The sequence below is a fragment of the Arachis ipaensis genome, chromosome B10, assembly GCF_059453495.1.
Source record: "Arachis ipaensis isolate K30076 ecotype BB chromosome B10, ASM5945349v1, whole genome shotgun sequence".
NCBI lineage: Eukaryota > Viridiplantae > Streptophyta > Magnoliopsida > Fabales > Fabaceae > Arachis > Arachis ipaensis.
Genome location: NC_142435.1, coordinates 149,534,152 through 149,559,375, shown reverse-complemented (window position 1 = coordinate 149,559,375; position 25,224 = coordinate 149,534,152). Strand labels below are relative to the sequence as shown.

At 29.7% G+C, this 25,224-nt stretch overlaps 2 protein-coding genes across 3 annotated transcripts; both read right to left on the bottom strand.

Annotated features, from left to right (window-relative positions):
• Nucleotides 1–232: 232 nt before the first annotated feature.
• Nucleotides 233–3,424, bottom strand: LOC107624245 (uncharacterized protein At4g15970). Its single transcript, XM_016326728.3, has 4 exons — nucleotides 2,998–3,424; nucleotides 1,655–2,020; nucleotides 835–1,316; nucleotides 233–732 (listed from the first exon to the last, which is right to left on the bottom strand). Exons 1-4 carry the CDS (start codon nucleotides 3,253–3,255, stop codon nucleotides 678–680), a joined length of 1,161 nt encoding a protein of 386 aa, XP_016182214.1. The 5' UTR covers nucleotides 3,256–3,424; the 3' UTR covers nucleotides 233–677.
• A 9,415-nt stretch (nucleotides 3,425–12,839) lies between these two features.
• On the bottom strand, nucleotides 12,840–17,165 carry LOC107623389 (uncharacterized). 2 transcript variants are annotated; one of them, XM_016325629.3, is made up of 4 exons: nucleotides 16,954–17,165; nucleotides 16,575–16,869; nucleotides 16,013–16,412; nucleotides 12,840–13,994 (listed from the first exon to the last, which is right to left on the bottom strand). In XM_016325629.3, exons 2-4 carry the CDS (start codon nucleotides 16,762–16,764, stop codon nucleotides 13,007–13,009), a joined length of 1,578 nt encoding a protein of 525 aa, XP_016181115.1. In that variant the 5' UTR covers nucleotides 16,765–16,869; nucleotides 16,954–17,165; the 3' UTR covers nucleotides 12,840–13,006. The 2 variants fall into 2 exon arrangements, with proteins under 2 accessions (XP_016181115.1, XP_020968622.1); XM_021112963.2 differs by lacking the exon at nucleotides 16,954–17,165 and having other exon boundaries at nucleotides 16,575–16,912.
• Nucleotides 17,166–25,224: the final 8,059 nt, after the last annotated feature.

The window sequence follows — 25,224 nt, the reverse complement described above, 5'->3', positions numbered from 1 at the left end:
GAACAGATTAATGTCACTTACATAATTTGCTATATCCACTTGTCAATGTTTCCATACTTTAACCAGAAAAATTCTTATATAGATTAGAGAAATCATCCTCGTATATTTCAAGCACAAAACAACCAGAGATTAGAGAGAACAGAAAAAGTAAAATATCTTATATGGGTTGAAATAACAAGTGATTAACAGAAACAACGAACTTATTTAAGGAAGACAAGCAAAATGTTTAATATTTTGAGACAAAATTTGCTTATAATTTTCTATCAACCCAAAATCCATAAAAGGTGGAGACAAGAAGAAGACACAAGTTTTCTATTTTGTCTTCTATTTCCTGTGTCTATTTTTTTTTGTCCTATGACACTTACTAATCACACCTTACAAATACAATGACAACCTGCTTGTATTTTTTTTTCTTCTGGGGACTTGAGCACAGTATAACACACAAACAAAGAAAATAGTACAAGATATACACATATGATATCAGTATCTTAAATGTTACAACTTCCAAAATTTGGAGTGAGTATCCTAGATATTCATGTTATATTGTGTCCCATGTCCTGTCTCCATGTTAGTATCAGTGCTATATAGTCTGTTTTTGCAGCATCCTAGTAGAACTTTCACTTTGATGCATCATGTAATTAATCAATAATCATGTATGAGAAATGTGCAATGAAACTCTAATCCTCTTCAACACTCATCTCCGGTGAACCTTGGTGCTGGAGAGAATCAATGCTGAGAAAACGTTTCAACCCAATCAGAATCCATTAATTAAAACAAAAAAGAGCAAAAGGTAAATCAAAATGGTAAGCAAGAACCAAATTAAATATAGCCAACCTGCATTCCTGAGGAACCCTCCAGGAGATAACTGACAATCTCTTCAACTTAGGAGGCAAGGTCAAATAGTATTTCCAATCCTGAAGCATAATTCTAAGATCGTGAAGCTTACTATCCATGCCATAGCAACAATTTGCATGCATTGTACAAACTTGATTTAAATCTTTGCTTGGTTCACAAAGGCCACCAAAATTTGCTGTATCCAAGAACCTCATTTTCAGTCCTATATCGGTGATGAAAGGGTCTGCCTTGATGAAATTGAGCACATCCTGATCATGGTATCCCGGATAGACTTCTTGCGAAGAATACCAGAATTTGTAAAACTCTATTGATCTATTATTGGACTTTACAAAGTTGAACCCTCCATTGGGTCTATTCTCTAAATCATACGAGCTACCCGTGAAATGATCGCATGCTATCTGGAAATCTGCATCATGGTGAAACTGAGGAAATGGGTCCCTGAACCACATGATATCGGCATCCTGGAAGAGGAATACAATCACATCAATCTAATTTAGACATCTTAGAAATGTATCTTGCTTCCTATATAGAATATTTTAATTCTTCTTTTCCTTTTAAAATTTTTCTCCATCATGTAAAAGAAACTTAGTGTGTGTATAATGGAAGAATCAACAATCAAATGCAGGGCTAAAAATTTGGCTGCGGTTGATCAGGTTATGAATAAGCTGCTATTACAATTTGGTGGATTAAAAGGAAAATTTCATACTCTGAAAAGCTTTTCCAGGTTAATAACAGTAAGAGACAATTCCAAAGATTACATCATGTGAAATAGAAAGGGATTAGCCATTGAAATACTTACTGTGAATACAAAATTGTACCCCATCTCAAGAACAGAACGTAGAAAATCTATCCTTCTCCACATCATTTTCAGGTAGCGAGAAGTCATAAAATATGCCTCTTCATGAAAGTCACTGTCTTCACTAACAAGCAAAAAGCAATAGGTGTGTATAACTTTACAGCGTGCAAACGCCCTTTGGTCCAATGCAATAATTACTAAATGATTCAAAAGCCTACGTGTACGATATCCAATTCTAAAGCTCTCAAGGAAAAGATCAATGACTGAATTTGGTGATGCCCATGCTTCATTTAATGTGGTTAAGATAACAGTTTTGTCTTCCATGGCAGCTTCTTTCAGAATTTCTTCGAGTGGATATTCATTGCTAGCCTGAAGAGCCAAACAGAATAAAAACTGTGACCACTTCTTCCACCAACAAATTGAACAAATAAAACACAAGAAGAATTCAAGAAAGCCTTGATTTTGATTCCAGACTTTGCCTCAACAACTGCAGTGTTTTGTCAAGCAAACAAAAAACCATAGTAAACAAGCCGGCATGTTCAACACCTCTCGTGGAGTGGCAGCGAGGCTTAGAAAGTACAGGCATTAAGGATATAACTAGATTTTTCTTCAACTATTACACAAGCCAACTACTTTTTTTTTTTGTAAAAAACAGGGCTAGAGCATGGACATGGAAGAAAACTAAGCTATGAGATGTGGAAAAGAAACTTTGCCCAAATCACATGACCATCTGCCACCATGATAGCTTCTCCATAAATTTGCCTGACATCCAAACTTTCCAATCACAAGTTTTTTTTTTTTTTTTGTTTCCTACGGTATTCCTCAGCCTGACAGACGAATGACTAATCAGTTGCAAATCGGAGCTCCATTTAAGAGTTTTCCACTGGTCAATGGGTTGCTGCATGCATATGGTGGGATTCAAACCATCGACACTTTCTTAAACGGACTAGTGAGCTAACTACTAAATTTGGAGAACAAGCCAACTACTAAATTTGCATAATATCCAAAGAAACAATTTTCTCAAAAAAAAAAAAAAGGAAATGGGGGCATGATTTCATGATTTTCATCCTCCTCTGTTTCATCATTGCATCGGGATTAATAATTAGTCACTGGATCATTAAAAAAAAGAAAACAAAACTATCCAAAAAAAAGTAACTCCCAAGTCCTAACCAACAACACCATTGAAAGACATTTCAATCTAAAATATACATCATAAGCTAACTAAACAACACAGATTTCAGCTCAAAATCTCAAATTAGTACAAAAAAATAAAACCTTATTCGAGAAAACACAAAATCAAACTTTTCTTTTCTACATAAAGAGGGGAGCTAAGAACCTTAACTCACCGCGTCGGCATCGTTGAGCTGCGAAGGGAAAACGGTGGGGAGATTGGGGAATCGATGAGAGGAAGGGAAGAACCGAAAGTGCTCGAAGTTTCCGAAGAGAATCAAGCAAGAGAGAGAAACGGCGAAGAAGAGGAGGGCGGCGGCGAGGGTACGCCGGAGATGGATGACAACGGGTTCCGGTGACATGGTAAGGAAGGAGTCACCGGCAGTGTGGCGGTGCGCCGTCGGCTGGAATCTTCGGGTGCGTGAGAGGTGCATTGAGTGTCGTTGGTGCGTTCATGTTGGGCGGTGTTGTGTCGTTTTGAGATAAAACGACAGAGAAGACAACAATTTTAAAAACCCACACAAGCAGGTAACACAAGTCAAAGTAGGGGGGAGTGGTGACCATTGACTAATAATGACTATGGAAATCATGGAATTATTAGACGAGAAATTTTCAGGCGCATTATATTAAGTTACTATTATTTTTAATTGAATTATATTATTAAAATGAAACTAAATAAATAATACATAATAAAAATATTATTTATTCTCAAACCACAAAAAATTTCTAAAATTATCTAATGGTTGGGTTTTGGTGAGAATAATTTGGTATTTATTATTGGTGACACTTAAAAAAAAGGAATAATTTAGGACATGAAATAATAAATAAGTTTAACTAATATGTGTATTAAAAACACATATTAAAATTATTAATTGATACTTTTTTTTATAGAAAATATATAAAATGTAAATTTAAAAAAATTTTACATAAATAAATCAATTGAAAACCAATATTATGCAAATATCTAACATTCTATGATGCATGGACACTCACAGGACACGCAGGCACACGAATTTTAAAATCTTATAAGCTAAGACATGGAAACACGGCATATATATAGAATATAAAGTATTTTTTAGATAAATTATAATGATTTTTGATATTTTATTGATATTAAAATATAAAATAATTTTTTAATTGTTTTTAATTAATTCTTCTTTTAATTATATAAAAGTATCTAAAATATTTTTTATCTTACTAAAAATAATATATATTAGGGATAAGTACTTTTTTTGTCCCCACTGCGTTTGTTTTTAAGAACAGGACAGGACAAGACACTGATGGACAGAGACACAAAATTTTGTGTTCTTGTATTCTGTTTGGTGACAAACTAGAACAAATTATGAAAATTCAATTTATTCTCATTTTTTTCATTCAAAAAATTTGAAATGAAAAATATAACAATAAAAAATATAATTATAAAAAATTAACAAGAATAATAAAAGAAAAAATAAAAAATAAGTTGTGTCCCTTGTTAGTGTCTCTGGATACATTGTCTTTGTCCATGTCTCCTCTGCCAAACACGATTTTGTGTCTCAGTGTCCCTGTCTCAGTGTCCGTCTCTATAAACAAACGCAACCCAAGGTCTGGAGTCAAAATCAAAATCGTCCCCGACCTTTTTTTTTTATTAAAATCATCATCAACGTTACAAAACGTTATAAAATCGTCCTTTTCTATTTTTTTTTACCAAATTACTCTTAACTATTAATAAAAATTAAAAATAATATTAAAAAAATAAAACCCCACCCCCACCCACACCCATCAGCATCTCTCCCCCCCCCCCCAAACTTCCCTTCCTCCTACACCTACCCCCAAACCCCAGCCCCAAATCCCATCCCATCCCATCATCATCATCAGTTACAAAACGTTATAAAATCGTCATTTTTTATTTTTTTTGAACTAAATTACTCTTAACTATTAATAAAAATTAAAAATAATATTAAAAAAATAAAACCCCACCCCCACCCACACCCATCAGCATCTCTCCCTCCCCCCCCCCCCAAACTTCCCTTCCTCCTACACCTACCCCCAAACCCCAGCCCCAAATCCCATCCCATCCCATCATCATCATCAGTTCCCACTCTCCCACCTCCTCACTCCATCAACCAGAGAACCAGAGAACCACCATCGCCGAACCACCTTCGCGTCAACCACCTCCACCACGCCAGCAACCCTAACCGCCAGCGAGCCTCTCTTTCTTTCCTTCTTTTCTCTTTCCCTGCCTCGCACACCCCTGCACCTCCTCAAACCAGAAACCACCATCATCAGCGAACCACCGAGCCTTCTTCTTTCCAGAACCCACATCGCCACCGGTTCTCCTTTATTCTGTGCGAGACCCATCACCTCCAGCTCGCTCTCCTTTTCACTGAAACGGAACTTTCAGAACAGCGGAATAGAGCCTCTCTCCTTCTCAAGCACAGAACCGAATCACAGACCACCATGGCAGTCCTTCTTCTCCCTTCCGTCATGCCCAGACCGCCAGCGACCCATCAGCTGCAGCTGTCCCTGTCGCTATCTCCCTGTCTCTGCGTTTTCTTTCCTTGTTTGCAATTAGGTTCTTAATTAATTCTGTTTAAATTTTGTTTGTTGTTTTGGTTAAGAAAAATTAAAATTGAAATTGGGGTTGGGATTTTTAAGAGAGGGGCATTAGAAAGGGGATGGGGGGTTACGGGAGTGGGGCGGGAGTGGGGTGAGGGGGTTACGGGAGGGTGAGGGGGTGAGGGAGTTACGGGAGTGGGTAGTGGGGTGAGGGGTGAGGGGGTTACGGGAGGATGAGTGAGGGAGTGGGGGAGTTACGGGAGGGGAGGGGAGGGGGGAGTTTGTTTTAATTTTTTAATATTATTTTTAATTATTTTTATTAATAATAAAGGATAATACGGTAAAAAAAAATTGAAGTGGAAAAGGACGATTTTATAACGTTTTGTAACGTTGAGGATGATTTTAATAAGAAAAAAATGTCGGGAACGATTTTGATTTTGACCCCAGACCTTGGGGACGAAAAAAGTACTTATCCCTATATATTATTTATAAACTCATTTAAAAAATACATGTTAAGAATAAGGTTTGACACACTGATACGTGATGGTATTTAGATGTGTCCAAGCATGTCCGAAGAAGAATTTTTATTTTTATTAAGATACGGTTGAACAAGTGGCAGAAACACGTGTCGGATGAGTGTCGATGAATGTCGTATCTAAAATGTGTCCAACACGCGGATACGACAATTCAACGAAGTGTCCGCTAACATTAGTTTTAAATTGATTTATATATATAATTTTCCTGTAAATTTATAATATAATTGTTATGTATTTATTTTAAAAAAATTTTAAACTTTCTATTTATAATAATTTTAAACATATTCTTAAAATACATATTAAATTCAATAATAAATTTTAGATTTAGCATTTAATTTATACTTGTGTACAATTTTTAGTAGGATTTTAGATTTTCACGTGCATGTCATTGTATGTAAATCACATTATCTCACAAATTAAACAAGCTTTTACATCCAAAAGGTCACTTCAAAAATATGATTTAAGTATTTAACCAAGATGTGTCAATACAGAATTAAAGATATGTGTATTATTGATAGATCGTTGTTTGGTCTTTTTATGTAATTATTTGTCCAAATTGAATTTAAGTAATTTATATATAAATTTAATTCCCATGTATCCTACTATTTGTAAAAGAATTTTTCACAAAATAATCAATCATATATTGAAATATTAGCAGAATTAGCAGCTAACTTTATTTTAAATACTAGCAAGCATATAATAAATATGGAAAAAAAAAGTCATATTCCCAATTAACTTACTAACTATGTTCCTATTGAAAATAATTAGTATGACCTTAATTTAATTTATTATGTGTTAAATAATTTATTATTATTAATATATATTATTTAGTGAAAGGATTAATACAATAAAGTTTATGATTAAATTTAAAAACTTATTATTATGGCAATAAATATAATGTTAAAAAATAAATATTTTTTAATTTAATTAAGTTATTTTTAATTATAAAATTATTAAAAAAGACATACGTTATATATATATATATATATATATATATATATATATATATATATATATATATATATATATATATATATATACTTTCTTGCATGAAAATTAATAGATCTTATTTATTAAATTATATATATAGATAATGCATACAAATTTTTAATGGTTATAATTACTGTATATTTGTCTATAGGATATTCTCAAAATGAACATGATAATAGAGTTAATTTCTTTTTACGTGTGACTATCATAGTAATTAATAACGTATCTATTATACTTTGATTTTGGATACCTAATATGCTAAGGTACTAGTTGAATGAATATTGTGATGTATGATTTAAATAATTGTAGAATTAATGATTGGTTAATAAAAAATTCGTCAACTCTGAATAAAGAGTTTAAGTAATTGAGATAAATAAAACATTGGTCAAAGAGATTGAATTTTTTTGGTGACTGTCAAAGAGATTGAATGAATAAAGAAATAAATTTCTTACATTATTCATAGTTCATTATAATAAATGATAACAAGTTAGAGTTTGACAATTAAGCTACATACTCTAAGAATTAGTTAAGAATTAAAAAATAAAAAAAATTATACTTTATTCTTTTTATTTTCTTAGTAAAACTATACTCCTTTATATTATTAGGTCATTAAAAAGTATCTTAATTAATAAATTTAGATATTTATACTTAATTTATGTTATTCGAAAAAATTTTAAACACAAAATAAATTTTTAAAATTATTTTATTATTACTTCTGCTGTATGTTATAAGTACATTATTGTAATCCATCAATTGCCACTTCCAATTAACATATGTTTCATCATGAAACATTTTAAAATTTTGTATATGATCAAAAATTGCAAATCATGCAAGATGAGAAATGGATTCTGACTTGTTAGATTCCTTCAGGTGGGTGACTATATATAGGTATGGAGAGAGGGAAAGGGTTTAAGATGCTTTCTTTTTGTGTACAGTTTGGTTTCTCTTTCCCTCTCCTATGGCTTCCTTTGTCTTTTTCCCTCTTATTAGTCTCTCACGGTGCCTATGTAATGAAAAATGGAAGCTATGTGAACCATAAATAAACCCCCTTCAATTCCCTCCGATCCCCCACGTGAATCATCTTCTAGGATCTGAAAAAACATTACTTCATAGATATTTTTTTACTATTAACTAGAACATGAAATTCGTAGTTAGAAACAAGAGACTAAACTAGAGAAAAGATTTGTGTATTATATTGAGTATAATCAAGTTGTTTATTCAAGTTGTCTATTCAAATTATTTTGAATGATACAATATAAAAAAGTATTTATAGATACTAAAAGAATCGTAATAATAAAGACGTAATTTCCTATAATAAGTATTCAGATATATTAAATAATACTAATTAATCCTAATTGATCTTAATTATATTCTATCATTCGTAATATTAGATTATCTCATCACATCTAATAGTTAAAAGATGTCGATGCTAGCTACAATGAAAATGTTTGGAGAACAAAGTTTAAGTTAGGAAAGAGCGTTATTATAAAATATAATTGTTTGAAAGTCAAAGTTATTTGAGATTAAAAATAATTATAATTTATTTTCTTTATTTTTATTTATATTCATTAATTATCGCTGAAATAAATATATAATATTAAATATAATAAATATATAATTATAAATATTATATTTATGAAATTATAAATATTAAATAAAAAATTCTAAATTTTTATCCCTATAGCATTATTCTTATAAAATAACTTGTTATCAAATTTAAAAAAAAAAATTATGTTATATGTATATTTAAATTAGTCATTAAAATTAGTTATTAGTATAAAATATATGTTAGAATATAAATATACATTAAAAATAAATCAAATCACAGATATATTTATACACAAATAATATATTAATAATTGATTTTAATAATTTATTTTAACATATAAAATAATATTTTTTTAGAAAAAAATGATTAAATACTCTTCTTGATTTTTCAAAGGAGAGATACATGAATTAAGATCTTAATTCATAGATATAAATTAATGATCCAATAGAAGTGAATATTTAGTGTGAACATATAAATCAATGTTTTACGGAAATATTTGATAAAAAAAATTAGTTAAAATCAGTTAAAATTTAACTTATTTAATAGAGGAATGCTAGGAGGCCAGTAATTTTTGTGATTTGTAGCCATCAAATAGCCATCAATGATGGTTTTAATGGTGTGAGATTGGTGTGAGATTTCATCCAATGGCTCACTTTTCTTTGCTGGTTACATGCTGGCCACAATTTAACAAAGTTGCTGGCCTCCTAGACTTTTCCTATTTAATATTTATTGTTGTAATAATTAATAATAATTAAATAAAATAAATTCTAACTTTTTTTTGTCTCTCTAACGACTTACGAAATTTTAATATTGTACACTCATTATTCTGTAAATGGATCATTTCCAGTTTTTTCAACACTTATAAGAAATGCAGTGTGATCTCTCACACTTAACTTTATAAATGGGGCCAAAATTAAATATGAGAGAGAACAATAAAAGGTGAAAAATCACAATTGACACCATCCAATTTTTTTTTCACTGGAGAGGATCCACTCCCTATTATTCTTCCTAATTTTTAAATTATGATCTCTAAAATAACTAATTTGAGTTGGTTGAACAGTCAATTTATTTGTTTATTTCATTTTCTCCGAAAATAATCAACATGAATATTTTAAAAAACATTTGTGTTGTGACTGTACCGCAGCAAAAGGAGCCTAGCTAGATTTCTCGTTAGTTTGTCCTGGATGGGAGACATGTCCAAATAATTTCCATGTTCACGTGTTGTTGTTTAATTTTGCCGTGAACAACACAGAGAAGATATCTATACAAGAAGAGGGTACACACTACAGACAGTCACACCATAAGTACTAAGTACCCACTGCCCTGCTTAAATCATTATTGTGTTACGTTCTTCTTGTTTCAATCTCCATTAATAATCATCATCGCTTCTCACATGTAGCTGATCAGAAAAAAAAAATTGTAGTTCAATGTTATTGTATTAATATAAATATTTCTTGTTAATAAATTATATTAAAAAAATGAGGAAAACATTCTCCACCTTCATTTATTGAACTCCCAGTTGTGTTAACTATTTGTTGATTGTTGATGATTAGTTATGGTGCACTTTGTCATGTTTTCGTTGAATTAAATTCTTCAACCACCACCAACATGGCCAAACACTGACGATGTGCCACGTGGCATGAATAATAAGGTTCGTAATAATCATTATCTTTATGATAAGGTAGAAACTCAGGTGCAGTGAACTTTACGTAAAGTTGATACTTGAGAGTCGTTAAATGATTTGACTGATTTGACTAAATTTTCATCTAACGACTCTCAGTCTCAATCTCTCTTTTAAACACAGTTTTAGATAATCATCGGCTGAGATTTAACAACTAATTTATAGTTCTATTGGAATAATTCATTTTTTTATTAGGTAAAAAACCTACTGTAAATTAAATATAAAACTCACAGCATACACACTGTCTTAAAAATTAATTAATTCAAACCTAAAACTAATGCTTAAATAATCCAAACACCTACTACTTATATTAGAAACGATGATTTCCTCGTTGCAGCATATATTGTTGGAAGTGGAGAAGTCAATTGTACTTTCAGTGATGATGAGTGTGTATATATATGTATATATATATATAGTTTTTTTTTTGTTTACTCAAACGGTATCTTTCAACCCCGACAAGTTAATGACTAATCCGTCGCGGATCTGAGCTCCATTTAAAGGTCTGTCACTGGCCAATGAGTTACTGCATACATGTACAAGGCGGAGTTCGAACTCCCAACACTTGTTTAAACGGACGAGTAAACTTGTAACTAGATATGTTTTTTGGTCCGATGGTTAAAAAGTTTAATAATTTTTGTTTTAAAAAAATAAAAAGCATGTTATCTCTTTCTAAGAATGCCTGGTTTTGTATGGAATGAGCATGGTTGATAAACTCTCCTTGTTATTTAAGGTAGAAATTCAAGTCCAGTTTTTACGTAAAATTATTAGTTGAGAATCGTTAAACGGTTAAATAATAATGTAATTAAGTATATTAAATTATTTAATAATTTTAACTAGTAATTTTTCATAAAAATAAATTACATATAAATTTTTATTTTATTTAAGTGTCTCTAAAAAATAAGGGCAAAAAAAATAACTTAAAATAAAAGGAAAACAAAGTACAACATGCATAAAGACGATATGATATGGTCACGGACTAAATGATATCCCTATGCCCAAAACAAATAATGGAATCACTCACGACAAAAAAATGTCACGTAATGTTATCGCTATGCATGAGTAAAATAAAATTCAAACATCTCACATCTGTTTAAGTAAACAATTAAATCGATTATTCTACATTTGGTCCTCATAATATATAATTGGTAATATATATTAAAAATCATTGACAAATTAAAATTGACTCGTAAGCTAGCTAGCTAACCCTAACTAACGTTCTAAGAAAAAAAAAGTACGCTACCTCTACAATATAATGCATGCTATATCATGCAATAATAACTTGAGACATAAATATTAAGAGAGAATATGTGAACACAAAATAGTACCTAAAAACTATATATGGCTAGGATACAGAACTACCTTAGCTTAATTAGCATCAAATTAAATAGAATTATTATTCTTTAATTATATGGTATTAGGTAGAAAAACTAGCTAGTAGCTAGCTTTACTTTTAAGGTTAGTTTTGGGAATATTATATATAGACGGTAAGAAAAATAATAATGAAATAAAGTGAAAGGAAATCATATTTGTCGCTTCCCTTGGAATATAGCCAACATGTGAAGATTCTCAGAAAGTGAGAGCCAGCTTCCTCGTTTATATTTATATATGTTTCACTATCCACATTACTCTTTACTGCTAGTAATTATTTTATTTTATTTTTTTCTATCCTCGGAGCCATGAAAATTCAATGCAACAGTAAATATTTATAAATATAAATCTATACAATATACATTATTAATTAATTGGTTGCCTATCACTTTCAAAGAACTAGAGAAAATGGACACTAAAGGACGTGTTGATGAATATTTCACACTTTATATTATCGAAACCCTAATTATCAAGAGAAATTATTGAACCATTTTTTTTATCAACTTAATTAGGGAGTTCACAAAAAATAACCAATATAATCAACAAACAAATTCAATTATATTACTCTCATTTTTTAAAAAAATTAATTCCTTTATATCTTTTATTTCTTTTCACTCCTTCTTCTTTTTTTTTTAACACCATAATTTCATTTATCCACCGTTAACCTACTCACCACCTTAAATTTTAAATTATAAATCTTAAATTTTAAATTTTAAATTGCTAAAATCTTAAATTAATTTTACATTTTTTCATTCTTAAATGTTCTTTTTAGTTAGACTTTGGTTTTTTTATTTTAAATATTTTATTTTAATTTTTTTTTTGTTTGGAAAAAGGGTTAGTTTTCAAGATTTTTTTTTCCTATGCATATTTCTTTATCAAAAATGCTATTTGTACACTAAAATCAGTCACTAAAATTAGTCACCAATATATTTGTGTATAAATACATATGTAATTTAATTTATTTTCAATATATATTTATATTCTAGCATGTATTTTATATTGGTGACTGATTTTAGTATACACGTAGTATAACTCATTTTTTATTTCTTACCTTTCACATTTAATATTAAAAACAAAAAAGTATACGAGAAAGAAAAGTATAAGGTACCAATATACTATCTGTCAACTTATTACCAATAATAATTAATTATTATATTTTAAACACATGTATAAAGAGACACATCTAGAAAATACATCTATAAAGACATTTCCATTAGACACAGCCATAAAAAAATATTTTTATTAGACACATCCATAAAAACACTTCCGTTAAATACCGCTATAAATCAGAGTTGGCAGAAATTGGTAGAAATGTTGTTGGTAACGTAGCGGGATTGATTAGAGAATTATATGCACAAAAGTGATGCTTATGACATATATTACTTAGTTAACAATGTCATCATGTATAAGTTGGCATTGCAATTAGACATTCTTTGGAAAAAAAAAAGTGAAAAAAAATAAAAGAAATTAATCTCTAATACACATTATATTGATATTAATTAATAATAAAACTAGGTTATATATCATTGCATTGTTGGGTCGAAAGAAGTAGTACTGATCCCAGTGATGTTTCTGATAACTCCTCCAACACCAAGAAAATCTAACGTCAACTTATCATCAGATCCTCCAAAGCACACACCAGCAAGATTGTTGTTATTGTGGTTGTTTCCATTCTCTTTCACGTTGCCGAATATGGAAGAAGATATGTTTTCATTTGCCAAAGAGTTCATCAATCCGCGAAGATTGTCGTTGTGTTCATCATTGTCCACGTCAGCATTGAGGTGGTGGTGGTGGTTGTTATTATTATTGGCCATTGCTCTTAGTAGAGAAGAAGCACTGTGGTTACTGTTATTGGTGGTTGAAGTTGTTGAACCCATTTGTGCAGCTTTCTGGAGCAATGCAGTTGCAGACATGTGTGGAGAACACATGTTGTTGTCGCTGTTGTTGTTCTCTTGTTGTTGTTGTTGTTGTTGTTGTTGTTGTTGCAGTGATGAATTATTGTTGCCGAAGATTGAAGATGAAGAAGAAGAAAAAGCTGATCCAATTTGATGATGATGATCGGTGATAATGCTACTTCCACCGCCACTGCTATTATTGCTTCTTGGGAAGAAACTGAGGTTGAACATGTTCATGTTGTTATTATTAGATGAGAATAATAAGGGTTCTTGTTGGTGTTGGTGTTGATGATGAGGCTGGAGTTCTTGAAATCCTTCCATGAAGAATGGTGATGGTGATGATGACGAGTGATGTGAAAATAATAATGCAGATTGGTGGTGGTGGTGGTGGTTGTTGTTATTGAATGGTGGTGGTGGTGGTGGCGGTGGTGATATTAAATGCTCAAATTTTGGTGCAATGAAAGTGGTAGTACTATTTCCAAGGCTCAAGATGTTGTTGTTGTTGTTGTTGTTTGTGGGATAGAGATTTCCAAAAGGGTTTAGAGGAGGGTGTCTTGATGCATTTTCATGTGCTAATGCATCACAAAAGGCTCTGTGAGTGATGAAACTGTCACGCCTGCCATGCAAACAAGAACCACAATTAAATTATATAATTGGAAGAAGCAGCAAAGTGGGAATGATAATTAGGGTTCACAAAGATTTTTGCTTATCATCAAGTATCTTTCTCATGAGAAATGTTGTGTGTTCTATAGTATATAGTTATATCTACGATAGAAACTCAGGTGCAGTTGATAATTGAGAACTGTTAAATAAAAATTTAGTCAAATCAATCAAATTTTTATCTAATAATTTTCAATTATCAACTTTACGTGAAAGTTGACTGCATCTGCATCTGAATTTTCACCTGATTTTTTCTTGTGAACTTGATTTATGTAAGACCTAATGATGAAAGTTTAAACAACATAACCTAGACTAGTTACACTAGAAATGCTCGACTAGTTAACTTAGCATGTTTATATCACATATGATTAAATGACAAAAGATTCTATAATAAGATTTAATGAAGGAAAAGTATAGGTATCAATATATTATCTGCCAACTTATTATCAATAATAATTAATTATTATATTTTAAACACATGTATAAAATGACACATTCAGAAAATACATTTATAGAGACACTTTCATTAGATACCGTCATAAAAAAATTATTTTTATTAGACATATTCACAAAGACACTTCCATTAAATACCATTATAAATCAGAGTTAGCAGAAGTTGGCAGAAATGTTGTTAGTAACCTAACGGAATTATTTAACATAGGAGTGAAACAACGACCAAATCTATCTAATATACTATATAGTATATGGTAATATATGTAAAAAATTTAAAACTAAATTAAGCAATCAATTAGTTATAATCAAATATGAATCTTAATATAATTTTTGTTGAAATTAAGAAAACTGCATCTCTCTGAAAAAATAAGACAACTAGGTCAGAAGAAGAGGGCCCAGTGGATTATGCCAAAAATCTGATACACACAAACAACTCCATATCAAGCTACCAATTTGAGGCTTCTCTTTGATATCATGAAAAGAGAGGAATTATTTTGCCAAATTGATGAAAGTGAATGAACAATGGGACCAGCATCAATAAATGCAAGCTAAGCTAAGTTGCCCCATGTGTTGTCCATTTTCTACCATGAACACACTCTCAGCTTCTCAAAACATTCGTACTAGCAAATTCGAGTTCCCAATTTTTTGGGAAAATCTCTGTGACCATTACATATCTACATGCATGATCTCAATATATAGATTTGCAAATTAATGGTGAAGTTTGTTGAATCAAATAAATAAAATTACACTTGAAGAAATATAGAAGGAATTATTTTCACTTGAATATATAAAATGCCATGTAGAAAATTAATATCCAGGTGGAAACTCAGGTGAAGTCGACTTCACGTGAATTTGATACCTAAGAGCCATTAGATGATTTGATTTATTTGACTAAATTTTCATCAAACGGCTCTCAACTATCAACTTCACGTAAAGTCGACTTCACCTGAGTTTTCACCTAATATCCAAAATCCAAGTAGAAAGAAAACAAAAGCCAGTATCACTGTGCCTGTGCCCCTTTATAACATTGTTGCTTAAAACTACACGTGAATGGGAGAAGAAAAAAAAGGGATGAAGATTGAAGATAGAGGGCGTTGTTTCCAATGCAATTGAACAAATTAAATAAAGTAGAACTTGCTTGTTTTTTTCTTCTCAAAACATTTCAAATTTTTGAACCTCATTATTATTATTTATTTTTCGGTACGGTGTGCTCACGTGTGTGCAGTCTTCTGCCTCTGACGCTGCCACCACTAACACTCGCACACAATACATAGAACTTCTTTTAATTTCTCTAAATTCTTTTTTTTTTATGATCATATTTTTTATCACACATTATAATATGCATGCTGACAAAGATTTATAATAAAAATGTTTCTAATATGCATTAATGCTAACAGACATGCATGCATAATACAAGTAGAATAACAAATACTTATACTAATGAAAAAATAAAGATTGCTACCAAATCCGTTACTGTATTTTACAGTAACGAATTTGGTAGCTAAATTTTGATATCGGTACCTGGAGAAGAGGGTGCCGCAGTCGCACCTATACTCTTTGGTACCGCAGGTCTTGGAGTGCGCCTTCCAGTCGGACTGGACGGCGTACTTCTTGGAACACTTGTGACACTTCCACTTCTTCTCGCCGTGTTTGCGAGAGAAGTGTTTCTTGATGCCGGTGAGGTCGCCGAGAGCCCGGGAAGGGTGGTGGTGGACGCATGTGGGTTCAGGGCAGAGATAGACCTTCCTTTTAGGCTCTTTGTTAGGGTTCTTCTGCTTGAGCTTCCATGGAAGGTTGTGTCCTCTTCTGTGAAGCTGTAAGTTCTGTTCTCTTTGGAATCCTTTGTTGCAAACTTCACATACGAACCTGTTTGTCGCCATTAACGTCTTCGGCGACAGTGCTATCACCTCTGCATCTGGATCTGTATAAAACAATAATCGCCGAAAGAGAATTATATGCTTCAATTGATGATGAAAAAAGAAATTTAAGATCACATATGCATGATTAACCTAAGTATATACATAAATTTAGGATTTAGGGTTTTGGTGTGAGGTGTGTGAGAGAGAGAGAGAGAGGTACTTGCATGGTGTTCCTGCAGCGTGGTTTCTTCTTTTCTTTTGAGGGAGTGGTGGTGGTGGTGGTGGTGGTGGTGCAGAAGTTGTAGTGGATGACGATTGAAGAAGCTGCTGCTGCTGCTGTGAAATCAGATTCTCATGATGATTCTCTTGTCTGATTTGGAAGAACGGTGTTGATGATGAAGAAGTAGCAGCCATGTTAATTGCTAATTAATTAAGCAAAGTAATTAATTAACTGGAGAACTTTTCTTGGTAGCTAGATTTGTGAAAGACCTACTACAAAGTGATTAATATATAATTCATCTGCACAAAGAAAGAAAAACAAAATTAAAATTCAGTTATTAGTTCCATGCTTTAGAAGAAGAAGAAAGAAAGAATTATAAGCACCTGAATTAAGCAGGTGTTATTTATTGTGTGAGAAGGAGAGAAGAGAAGAAGAAAGCAATGAAACTTGGCTATGCTACTTCTTCACACAAACTCTTCTTTTATTTATTTTTATTCCTCAATCATTTGATGTCTTGTACATAAATAAATAATGCATATATACTTGTGTACCTATATATATACGGAAATACATACAAATATACAAGAGTGTAATTAGAGAGAGAGGGGGGAGTAAATTATGTCCCTATTAAGGAGGTGTAGATGGAGAGGGTGGTGTGTCTTTAGCAAAGGGAAGAGAGGGGGGGCCACTAAAAGAATAGGAGGGAGTAGGGCTTTGCCCTTTGCAGTTTCCTTATCTCTCTCCCTCTCTTGTTTCCTATCTTATTCCCAACAACCATACAATTTGTTCCTTCCTCCTTTGCCTCCCCCATAAACTCTCATTTTACTCTCTAATCATTTTCCTCTTCTGTGTACTTCTCTCTCAACTTTTCTTATTTATTACACTCTAAATTCCTCAATATAAGAGAAAAATTAGTTTTAGTGGCAATAGTAGTATATGAGTTTGGAAAAATTTCAAGTGTAGGGGAGAACACTGGTGTTCCAGTTGTCTTAACCGTTGATTTTAATTAATATATATTATATATTTTTTTATAATTTAGATCAACGATTAAAATAATTGGAATACCGGTGTTCTCAGTACACCTGAAACTCTTCCTATGAGTTTTTATAATAATTATATATGAGTTTAATTTTTATGTATTGACAGTGTAAAACGTTTTATATAGTCATGCAATCATAACCATTCTCTTGAATGATTATTCATGTGATTAATATAAAAAGTAGTTATTTTGACTAATATGATATTATGTGATTGGATATATTATGTAGAACAGTTTTACACTGACAGGTTATAAAAATTAAATTCATTGTATATAGATATTATTTTTTTATAACTAGTAAAAAAAATTTTATTGATGATTGTTATAATTGTAATATTTTTTGCTTTTTAAAAAAATATAAGAGGATTAATATTTAATTGTCGATAAATGTGTTAGTAATTATTTTTATTATTGCTAAAATTAAAATAAATTATTACCACTAAAAATAAATTTTCTTGTGATGATGAGTCTCTCAAATCACAGATAACTTAGTTTGGTGTTTGCAAATAAAAATTCTAATCATATTTAGTTTATCATTTTCTTTCCTCTTCTTTTGATGTCATTATTTTATGTTGATATGATTGTTAGTTATTATGGTGACACACACAAAAGAACATTGATGATAAAATATTTTTAAGAAATAAATGAGTCAATATGATGTTGAAAATATAATTGTTGAAAGTGGTTTTCATAAAGCTAATTATTGACTTATTTTTAAACATATCTTGTAGTCTTATGTGTCTAAGGTGTCAATAACAAGCTGCATGAAATTCAGAACCTCAACAAAAGAAAAAAAAAAAAACTTACTTTAATCATCTAAATATATGAGTTGACCAACCATGGATAGGCTTTTTATCTTTTTCTATATGTATTTTCTCATCGAATGTAATCCTGTTCATATATATGAGGTTAACTACTTTGAAATAATGGATATTCTTATATTTTTCTTCAGATTTATTTAAATAAAAGCTCATCAGCTCACAAAAATTTTTGGAGAAGCTAGAAAATAATAAACAAGGGAGTATCAAATAAAGAAAATTTCAAATCAACTTGGGTTGGTCGAGTGGTCAGCTCACTCGTCCGCTTAAGCAAGTGTCGGGGGTTTGAATCCCGCCTTGTGTATGCAGCAATCCATTAGCCAGCGACAGACTCTTAAATGGAGCTCCGATCCGCGACGGATTAGTCATTAGCCTGTCGGGCTGGAGGATACCGTGGGTAACCAAAAAATAATAATAAAAAAATTTTCAAACTACAATTTGTCGCATTAAGGTGAATTATATATTAATCACTTTTATTTATTATTAAGCTAAATTAAACTACTTCAGTTTGTAAGGGAATCGATAAATATAATCAAGTTTTCAATATTCAATAATATGTGGTGCAACAATACTTGAGAAAATATATATGGAAGTGATGAGTAGAAGATTAATTAAATAGGAAAAATATGAAGGACAAGACAATAACACACAAGAGGAAATTTTTCATTGATTTCTTTTCTTGGTGTAAAATTTTTCTTTGATTTATGAATTCTCAAATACAATGAAGAAATTTGTAGTTGCTTTCATAGTAAAAGAATTTATTCTGCTAAAGTTATCAGTACAAAATAATTTATGTCAAAAATTAAAATGCTATTTATATATCATAATTAATTATTATGTATCTTTGTATAAATATATGTATAATTTAATTTATTTTAATATGTATTTTATATATTTTAATATATATTTTTATTAATTTTAATAGATAATTTAGTATATATGATTCACAAAATTATGTAAGAATTATGAAAAGAATCTCTTGTTAAAAAATTATAATAGAGAATTGTATTATTTCAAAAATGTGTGTATTGTACTTATAACCTACAATAAGAATACAAGGATAGTTTTGCAATAAATTTATATAAAAAGAGATATGTTAGATGAGGTGGCATACTTTGATTTGATTCTCAAATTACATCAAAGTGTTGTAAAGGCAACGCATATGACGCGTCATTGCGTCAAGATATCGGATCACGAAGCCATTGGAGAGGCCTCCTTGCTTCGTAGCTTAACTCCTTTCAGTATATAACATATAGTTGAAGGTTGAAGATTATTTTCAGTATATATCAAGAACTTTCATTATCTTTATTGGAAACATTAGTAATACTATCATTTATAATCCAACTGTGTTTTTATAGAAAATATAAAAATAATTTCGGACATACTTACGGACATTTAAATATTATTATCATATGTCAATTTAATTAACTTTATTTTTAATATATATTCTTAAAATGAGTTTAAAAATAATATATATTATTATTTATTAAAACAAAAATATTTTAAATATTTTATATTTTAATATTAATAAAATATTAAAATATCATTATAATTTATTTAAAAATTATTTTATATTTTATATATATGTAATATCTCTGTATCTTATAAAATTTTAAAATTCGTATATTTACATGTCGTATATTATGTCGTATTCCGTACTCTTATCCTTGTCGTATATTACATGTAAAATTAATAATAAAAATTTATTAAATAATAATTCAATTAAATATATTAAATTATTTAATAATTTTTAACTATTAAATTTACATAAAAATAATTAAATATAAGTCTTTGTTCAATTCTTATTAACACAATATAATTGAAAAAACCAATAAAATAATTACAACCATATTAAGTATATATAAAAATTAACTATTAATATAATATATATAATATTAAAAATAAATTAAATAATATATATATTTATATATAAAGACAAAATAATTAATTTTTCATTTGCACCTAACATTTTTGAAAACTACACAAATAAACTTACATTATGCATGAAGCTTATTATCTTATATGAATAGCTTGTACATGAACACAATGAAAGAATAATATATAATGGACCCAAAAAAGGAAAGATACTTGTATATGTGAGGACGGAACAATTAAGCTAAGCTAGTGGGGTCTATAGTGGCACATATATAAATCACTTATTTAATCTCTATTCTCATCATCATGAACATTAGTAATTAGAAGAGCTAAGGAATAAGTGATAGAGATAATTAGAGATTAATTAATAGAGAAAAAAAGAAATTAATTAAAGACACATGGAGACATGTGAATTGCCTGTTGTAGGAGACTCAAGGAGAGTGATGATATTGACATTGGAAGGACACATGATATGAACAAATGGGGTCCCCCTCTCTATGAATTGAGAGTGAGAGATGGGTGTGGTGTGTGGACCCTTTTTCTTTTCTCTTCTCTTTGTGGCTTCCCTTTCAAATGGAAATACTCTTATTACTCTAATTCATCTACACTCTCTTCATCAACAAGAATCTTATCCTAGGTATATATACGGTTGAAACTCAGGTGCAATCGACTTTACGTGAAGTTGATAATTGAAAATTGTTAGATAAAAAATTAGTCAAATCAATCAAATTATCTAACGACTCTTAATTATTAACTTCACGTGAAGTCGACTGAACCTGAGTTTCCACCTTTATATAAGTGCAGTCGACTTCAATCGTAGGTATATATACGGTGGAAACTCAAGTGCAGTCAACTTCATGTAAAGTTGATAGCTAAAAACGGTTAGATAAAAAATTAGTCAAATCAGTCAAATTATCTAACGACTCTTAATTATTAACTTCACGTGAAGTCGACTGAACCTGAGTTTCCACCTCTATATAAGTGCAGTCGACTTCACGTGAAGTTGATAGCTGAAAACGATTAAATAAAAAATTAGTCAAATCAGTCAAACTATCTAACGACTCTTAACTATTAACTTCACGTGAAGTCGACTGCACCTGAGTTTCCACCAATATATATATGTATTAATTATTGGTAAACATAAGCATATACATGTGCATGGGTATGTACATAATAACTATAACTAAGCTATATAGCAAACTAGCAACATTCCATTTTTAGAGTAAAGCACAAAACAAATACATTCCTATTATTTTCTTATATCAATGTGTGTATGTATTCAATTGGATACTATTGGGGCCAATTTAGGTTACTTAGGGATCGCCGAATTCAGACTTTGTCGTAAAAGAATCTTTCTTTATTTATTATCCATACTTGTATTTATTTAAATAAATCATGAATTTTTTTTTTAAATATTTCAAAACTAGTAGTGCTTTAGTGATTTTAAGTTTTTAACCATTAATATCAATCATGAAATAACATATATTATTAGATCAACGACTAAAATCACTAAAACATCAATATTTTATTTTTAGCATACTTGAAATTTTACTAAATTATATCACCAAAGTTATTATTATTATTATTATTATTATTATTATTATTATTATTATTATTATTACAAACACAAAACACAATTATAATTAGGTAACTAAAGCATTGGAAAGAAATAGTCCTTGAAGGAACCAAATTTGATTCTTCAGCACTTGAGTATGTATGATGAGAATATTTTTGTTGGTACAAATATTGTCGTTCTCAATCACCAGATCAGCACCCTCCACCATCACTGCCTGATAGAAAATAGAAGCAATATTAAATTCAGGCTTTCAGTCATAAAAAAATGTTGAGAAGTGGGAGAAGATTAAAATCATGTCATTTTTAGGATTCATGAGCTTAAGATTAAAACTTAATATTATTTAATTTCTATGATTATGGGTCATGAGCTTAATTTATTTTAAATAATAAAAACCTAATTAACTAACACGCCAGAAAAATGAAAAAAAAAAAATCATTTACCCTTTGTTATTTTTCTAATAATAAAAATGCTAACCAACAACTCATTCTAATGTAACAACTATTTTTGACAACTTAATATATATATATATATATATATATATATATATATATATATATATATATATATTTTGCATTTTAGTGAAGAATATGGGTAGATCATGGAGTTTTAGAATAGAAGAATAGAGGATCATCAGAATTTATTATTGTTGGCTATTAATTAGTCATTAAAATTTAAAAGAAAAAATATAAGTAGACAATGAAAATATTAAATAATGTGAACAATAGATATATCGGATGTTTATTTCACTAGGTGTACGAATGATTATTCTAATATTAAGATTTAAGTGGGTAATTTGGGGGTGTAGTGTGTTTTTATTTAATTGGTGGTTGCATGTTATTCCAAAAAATCATTAATTATTTAACATTACCCTACTTAAAAATATGGGTTAAAATATTTTTTGGATTACTAAACTAAAAAAATTAGATTGATGGTTAAAATTAAAGTAATAGCTAAAAACAATAAATTACGATAATCCTCTAATATTTTTCTTTAGAATATAATATACTATCAGAACTTCTATATTCGAATAATCTAAAATTCCATATTAAGTGAATGAAAAAAAATTAATATAAGACAAATGAAAAAGAAAAAAATTATAAAAATTTTAAACAAACTAAAAAAAAATATTGATTGAGAGAACATATTAAAGATATAATTATTTTTATGTTTTTTTTATTAATTTAAATTTTTAAAAAAAAAATAATTTGAGGACAACTATTAGAAAGTCAGGTGATACATATTAGAGTGGCATTTTAGTGAAGAATATGGGTAGGTATTAGGACAATAGGCGAAGTGCATGACAACAGTATTTGAGCTATTATGTGGAGCTCACCAAGCTGGACAGAATGAAATAGTGTTTGAATGGACAAATGGTTTATTGGCATATATTGACAAAACATTGTAAGGAATATAATTTGTTAAGTCATCATGTGATGAGTGTCAAAGACATGACTTTGCAAAAGATCAGATATGTGGAATAATAATAAGATAAACTATACCTATTTTTTTTTATTCCTAGAAAGATGCACACATGATATTATTAGTTTGGTCTTTTTGAAAAACAAAATTTTCTTAAGTTTAATTTATTGGCTAAAAGATATGTTTGATGTCATTTATTGATGACTCCCATAAAGATATTTGACATGGATTTAAGTTTTAAAAATACATATGAACATACTTTTTGGTCTGTAAAAGAATTATGTGAGATCTATGCATGATTGATTCTTTATGTTCTATAATAGTATTAAGTTAATTATTGATGTAAAATAATATATTATTATTTAGAATTCAAAATGAAGTCAGGTGTATCATTTATGATTAAACTTATTATTAAAAAAATTACTGTTTTAGCTAGAGACTAAATAATATAAAAAAATAGCTTTAGATATTAAGTTGATATATATCAAAAGGTTTTTTTAGAACTATATATATTCAAGGGATTCAAATAACTAATCTAGTCTTAAAATTAAATATTACATTTTATTTCCCTTTTTTTCTCTTTCTTTTTTAACTTAATGCATTTGGTATCAATAATATAAATACTAGATCTTTAGATTTATATATCTAAATTTCGATTTAAAAAATGGTTAAAATCTATGAAGCACGGACACTTCGCTGAGTTATGTGTCCACGTGTCGGACACATTTCAGACACGATACTCGTCCAATACGCGTGTCTGCTGTGTCCAACCGTGTCTTAATAAAAAATAAAAAATTCTTCGGAGACACACCTAAATATCATCGCGTGTCCGCGTATCCAGTCTTATTCTTAACATATATTAGTATTTATTAAAACAAAAAATATTTTAAATATTTTATATAATTAAAATAAGACATTAAAAATTTTAATTTATATTTTAATATCAATAAAATATCAAAATATCATTACAATTTATCTAAAAAATACTTTATATTTTATATATATATACGTGTCCTCGTATCATGTAAGATTTTAAAATTCGCATGTCAGCGTGTCCCGTGTCGTGTCGTATCCCGTGTCCGTGTCAGTATCCGTGCATCATAGGTTAAAATTGAATATCTATGTTATTGACATGAAATCTATGAGTTTGTGTATCATTGATGGTTAAGGGTACTTTTTACTTGTTAGTATAGTCTTGTTAGGAGTACTGTTAGTGAGAAAAAGAAAGAACGCCAACTTTTTCATTAATTATTGGATATTATTTCACGAAGTAAACTTCCTACTTTTCGGACTTGATTGATTAGTTTGCAATTTGGATTATTGCTTACGGCCTATTATTATGCAATGATGATTAGGGTTATGCATGCATGATGATCATTGATTGGTGAGAGACTAAGAGTAGTATCGTTGTTTCTTATTTTTATTATTATTTTTTTTTTCTTGTATTCGGATATATTATTATGATTTATGAATCCGACTAATTATTGAGAAATCGTCATGAAGAATGGGTCTCTAGCAAAGATTTCTTTTTCTATTTGGGGAATCAAATTTAAAACTAATTATTGAGATATATGTATAAGAATGTTAGATGACCAATATTTTTAGTGTAAAAGAATAGATTCAGCTAGTGTTGATTTAAATATAAGTAAAAAAAGTTCCTCGCTTTTTAAAGTCCACATTACTAATGGAAAATCCATAAAAAATTCTGAAATTTTGAATCCTAATTTTTGTGGAAATTTTCATCAGTAACGAGGTAAAATCCGTCGGAAAAGATAGAAGAATACGCTGATAAATCTGTTTATAGGGCTACGTTTGTTTATAGAGACAGGACACAAGGATACTAAGGCATAAAATTGTGTTTACCAGAGGAGATATGGACAGAGATAATGTGTCCAGAAACACTGAATTAGTATATTTTGTGTCTATC

Coding starts and splice junctions, on each gene's coding strand:
- LOC107624245 (XM_016326728.3), bottom strand. CDS start 3,255: ATGCACCTCTCACGCACCCGAAGATTCCAGCCGACGGCGCACCGCCAC. Junction 1,317..1,654: donor GGTACAATTTTGTATTCACA/GTAAGTATTTCA, acceptor TTCCTCTTCCAG/GATGCCGATATCATGTGGTT. Junction 733..834: donor AGGGTTCCTCAGGAATGCAG/GTTGGCTATATT, acceptor ACGTTTTCTCAG/CATTGATTCTCTCCAGCACC.
- LOC107623389 (XM_016325629.3), bottom strand. CDS start 16,764: ATGGCTGCTACTTCTTCATCATCAACACCGTTCTTCCAAATCAGACAA. Junction 16,413..16,574: donor CCACGCTGCAGGAACACCAT/GCAAGTACCTCT, acceptor TGTTTTATACAG/ATCCAGATGCAGAGGTGATA. Junction 13,995..16,012: donor TGCGGCACCCTCTTCTCCAG/GTACCGATATCA, acceptor TTTGCATGGCAG/GCGTGACAGTTTCATCACTC.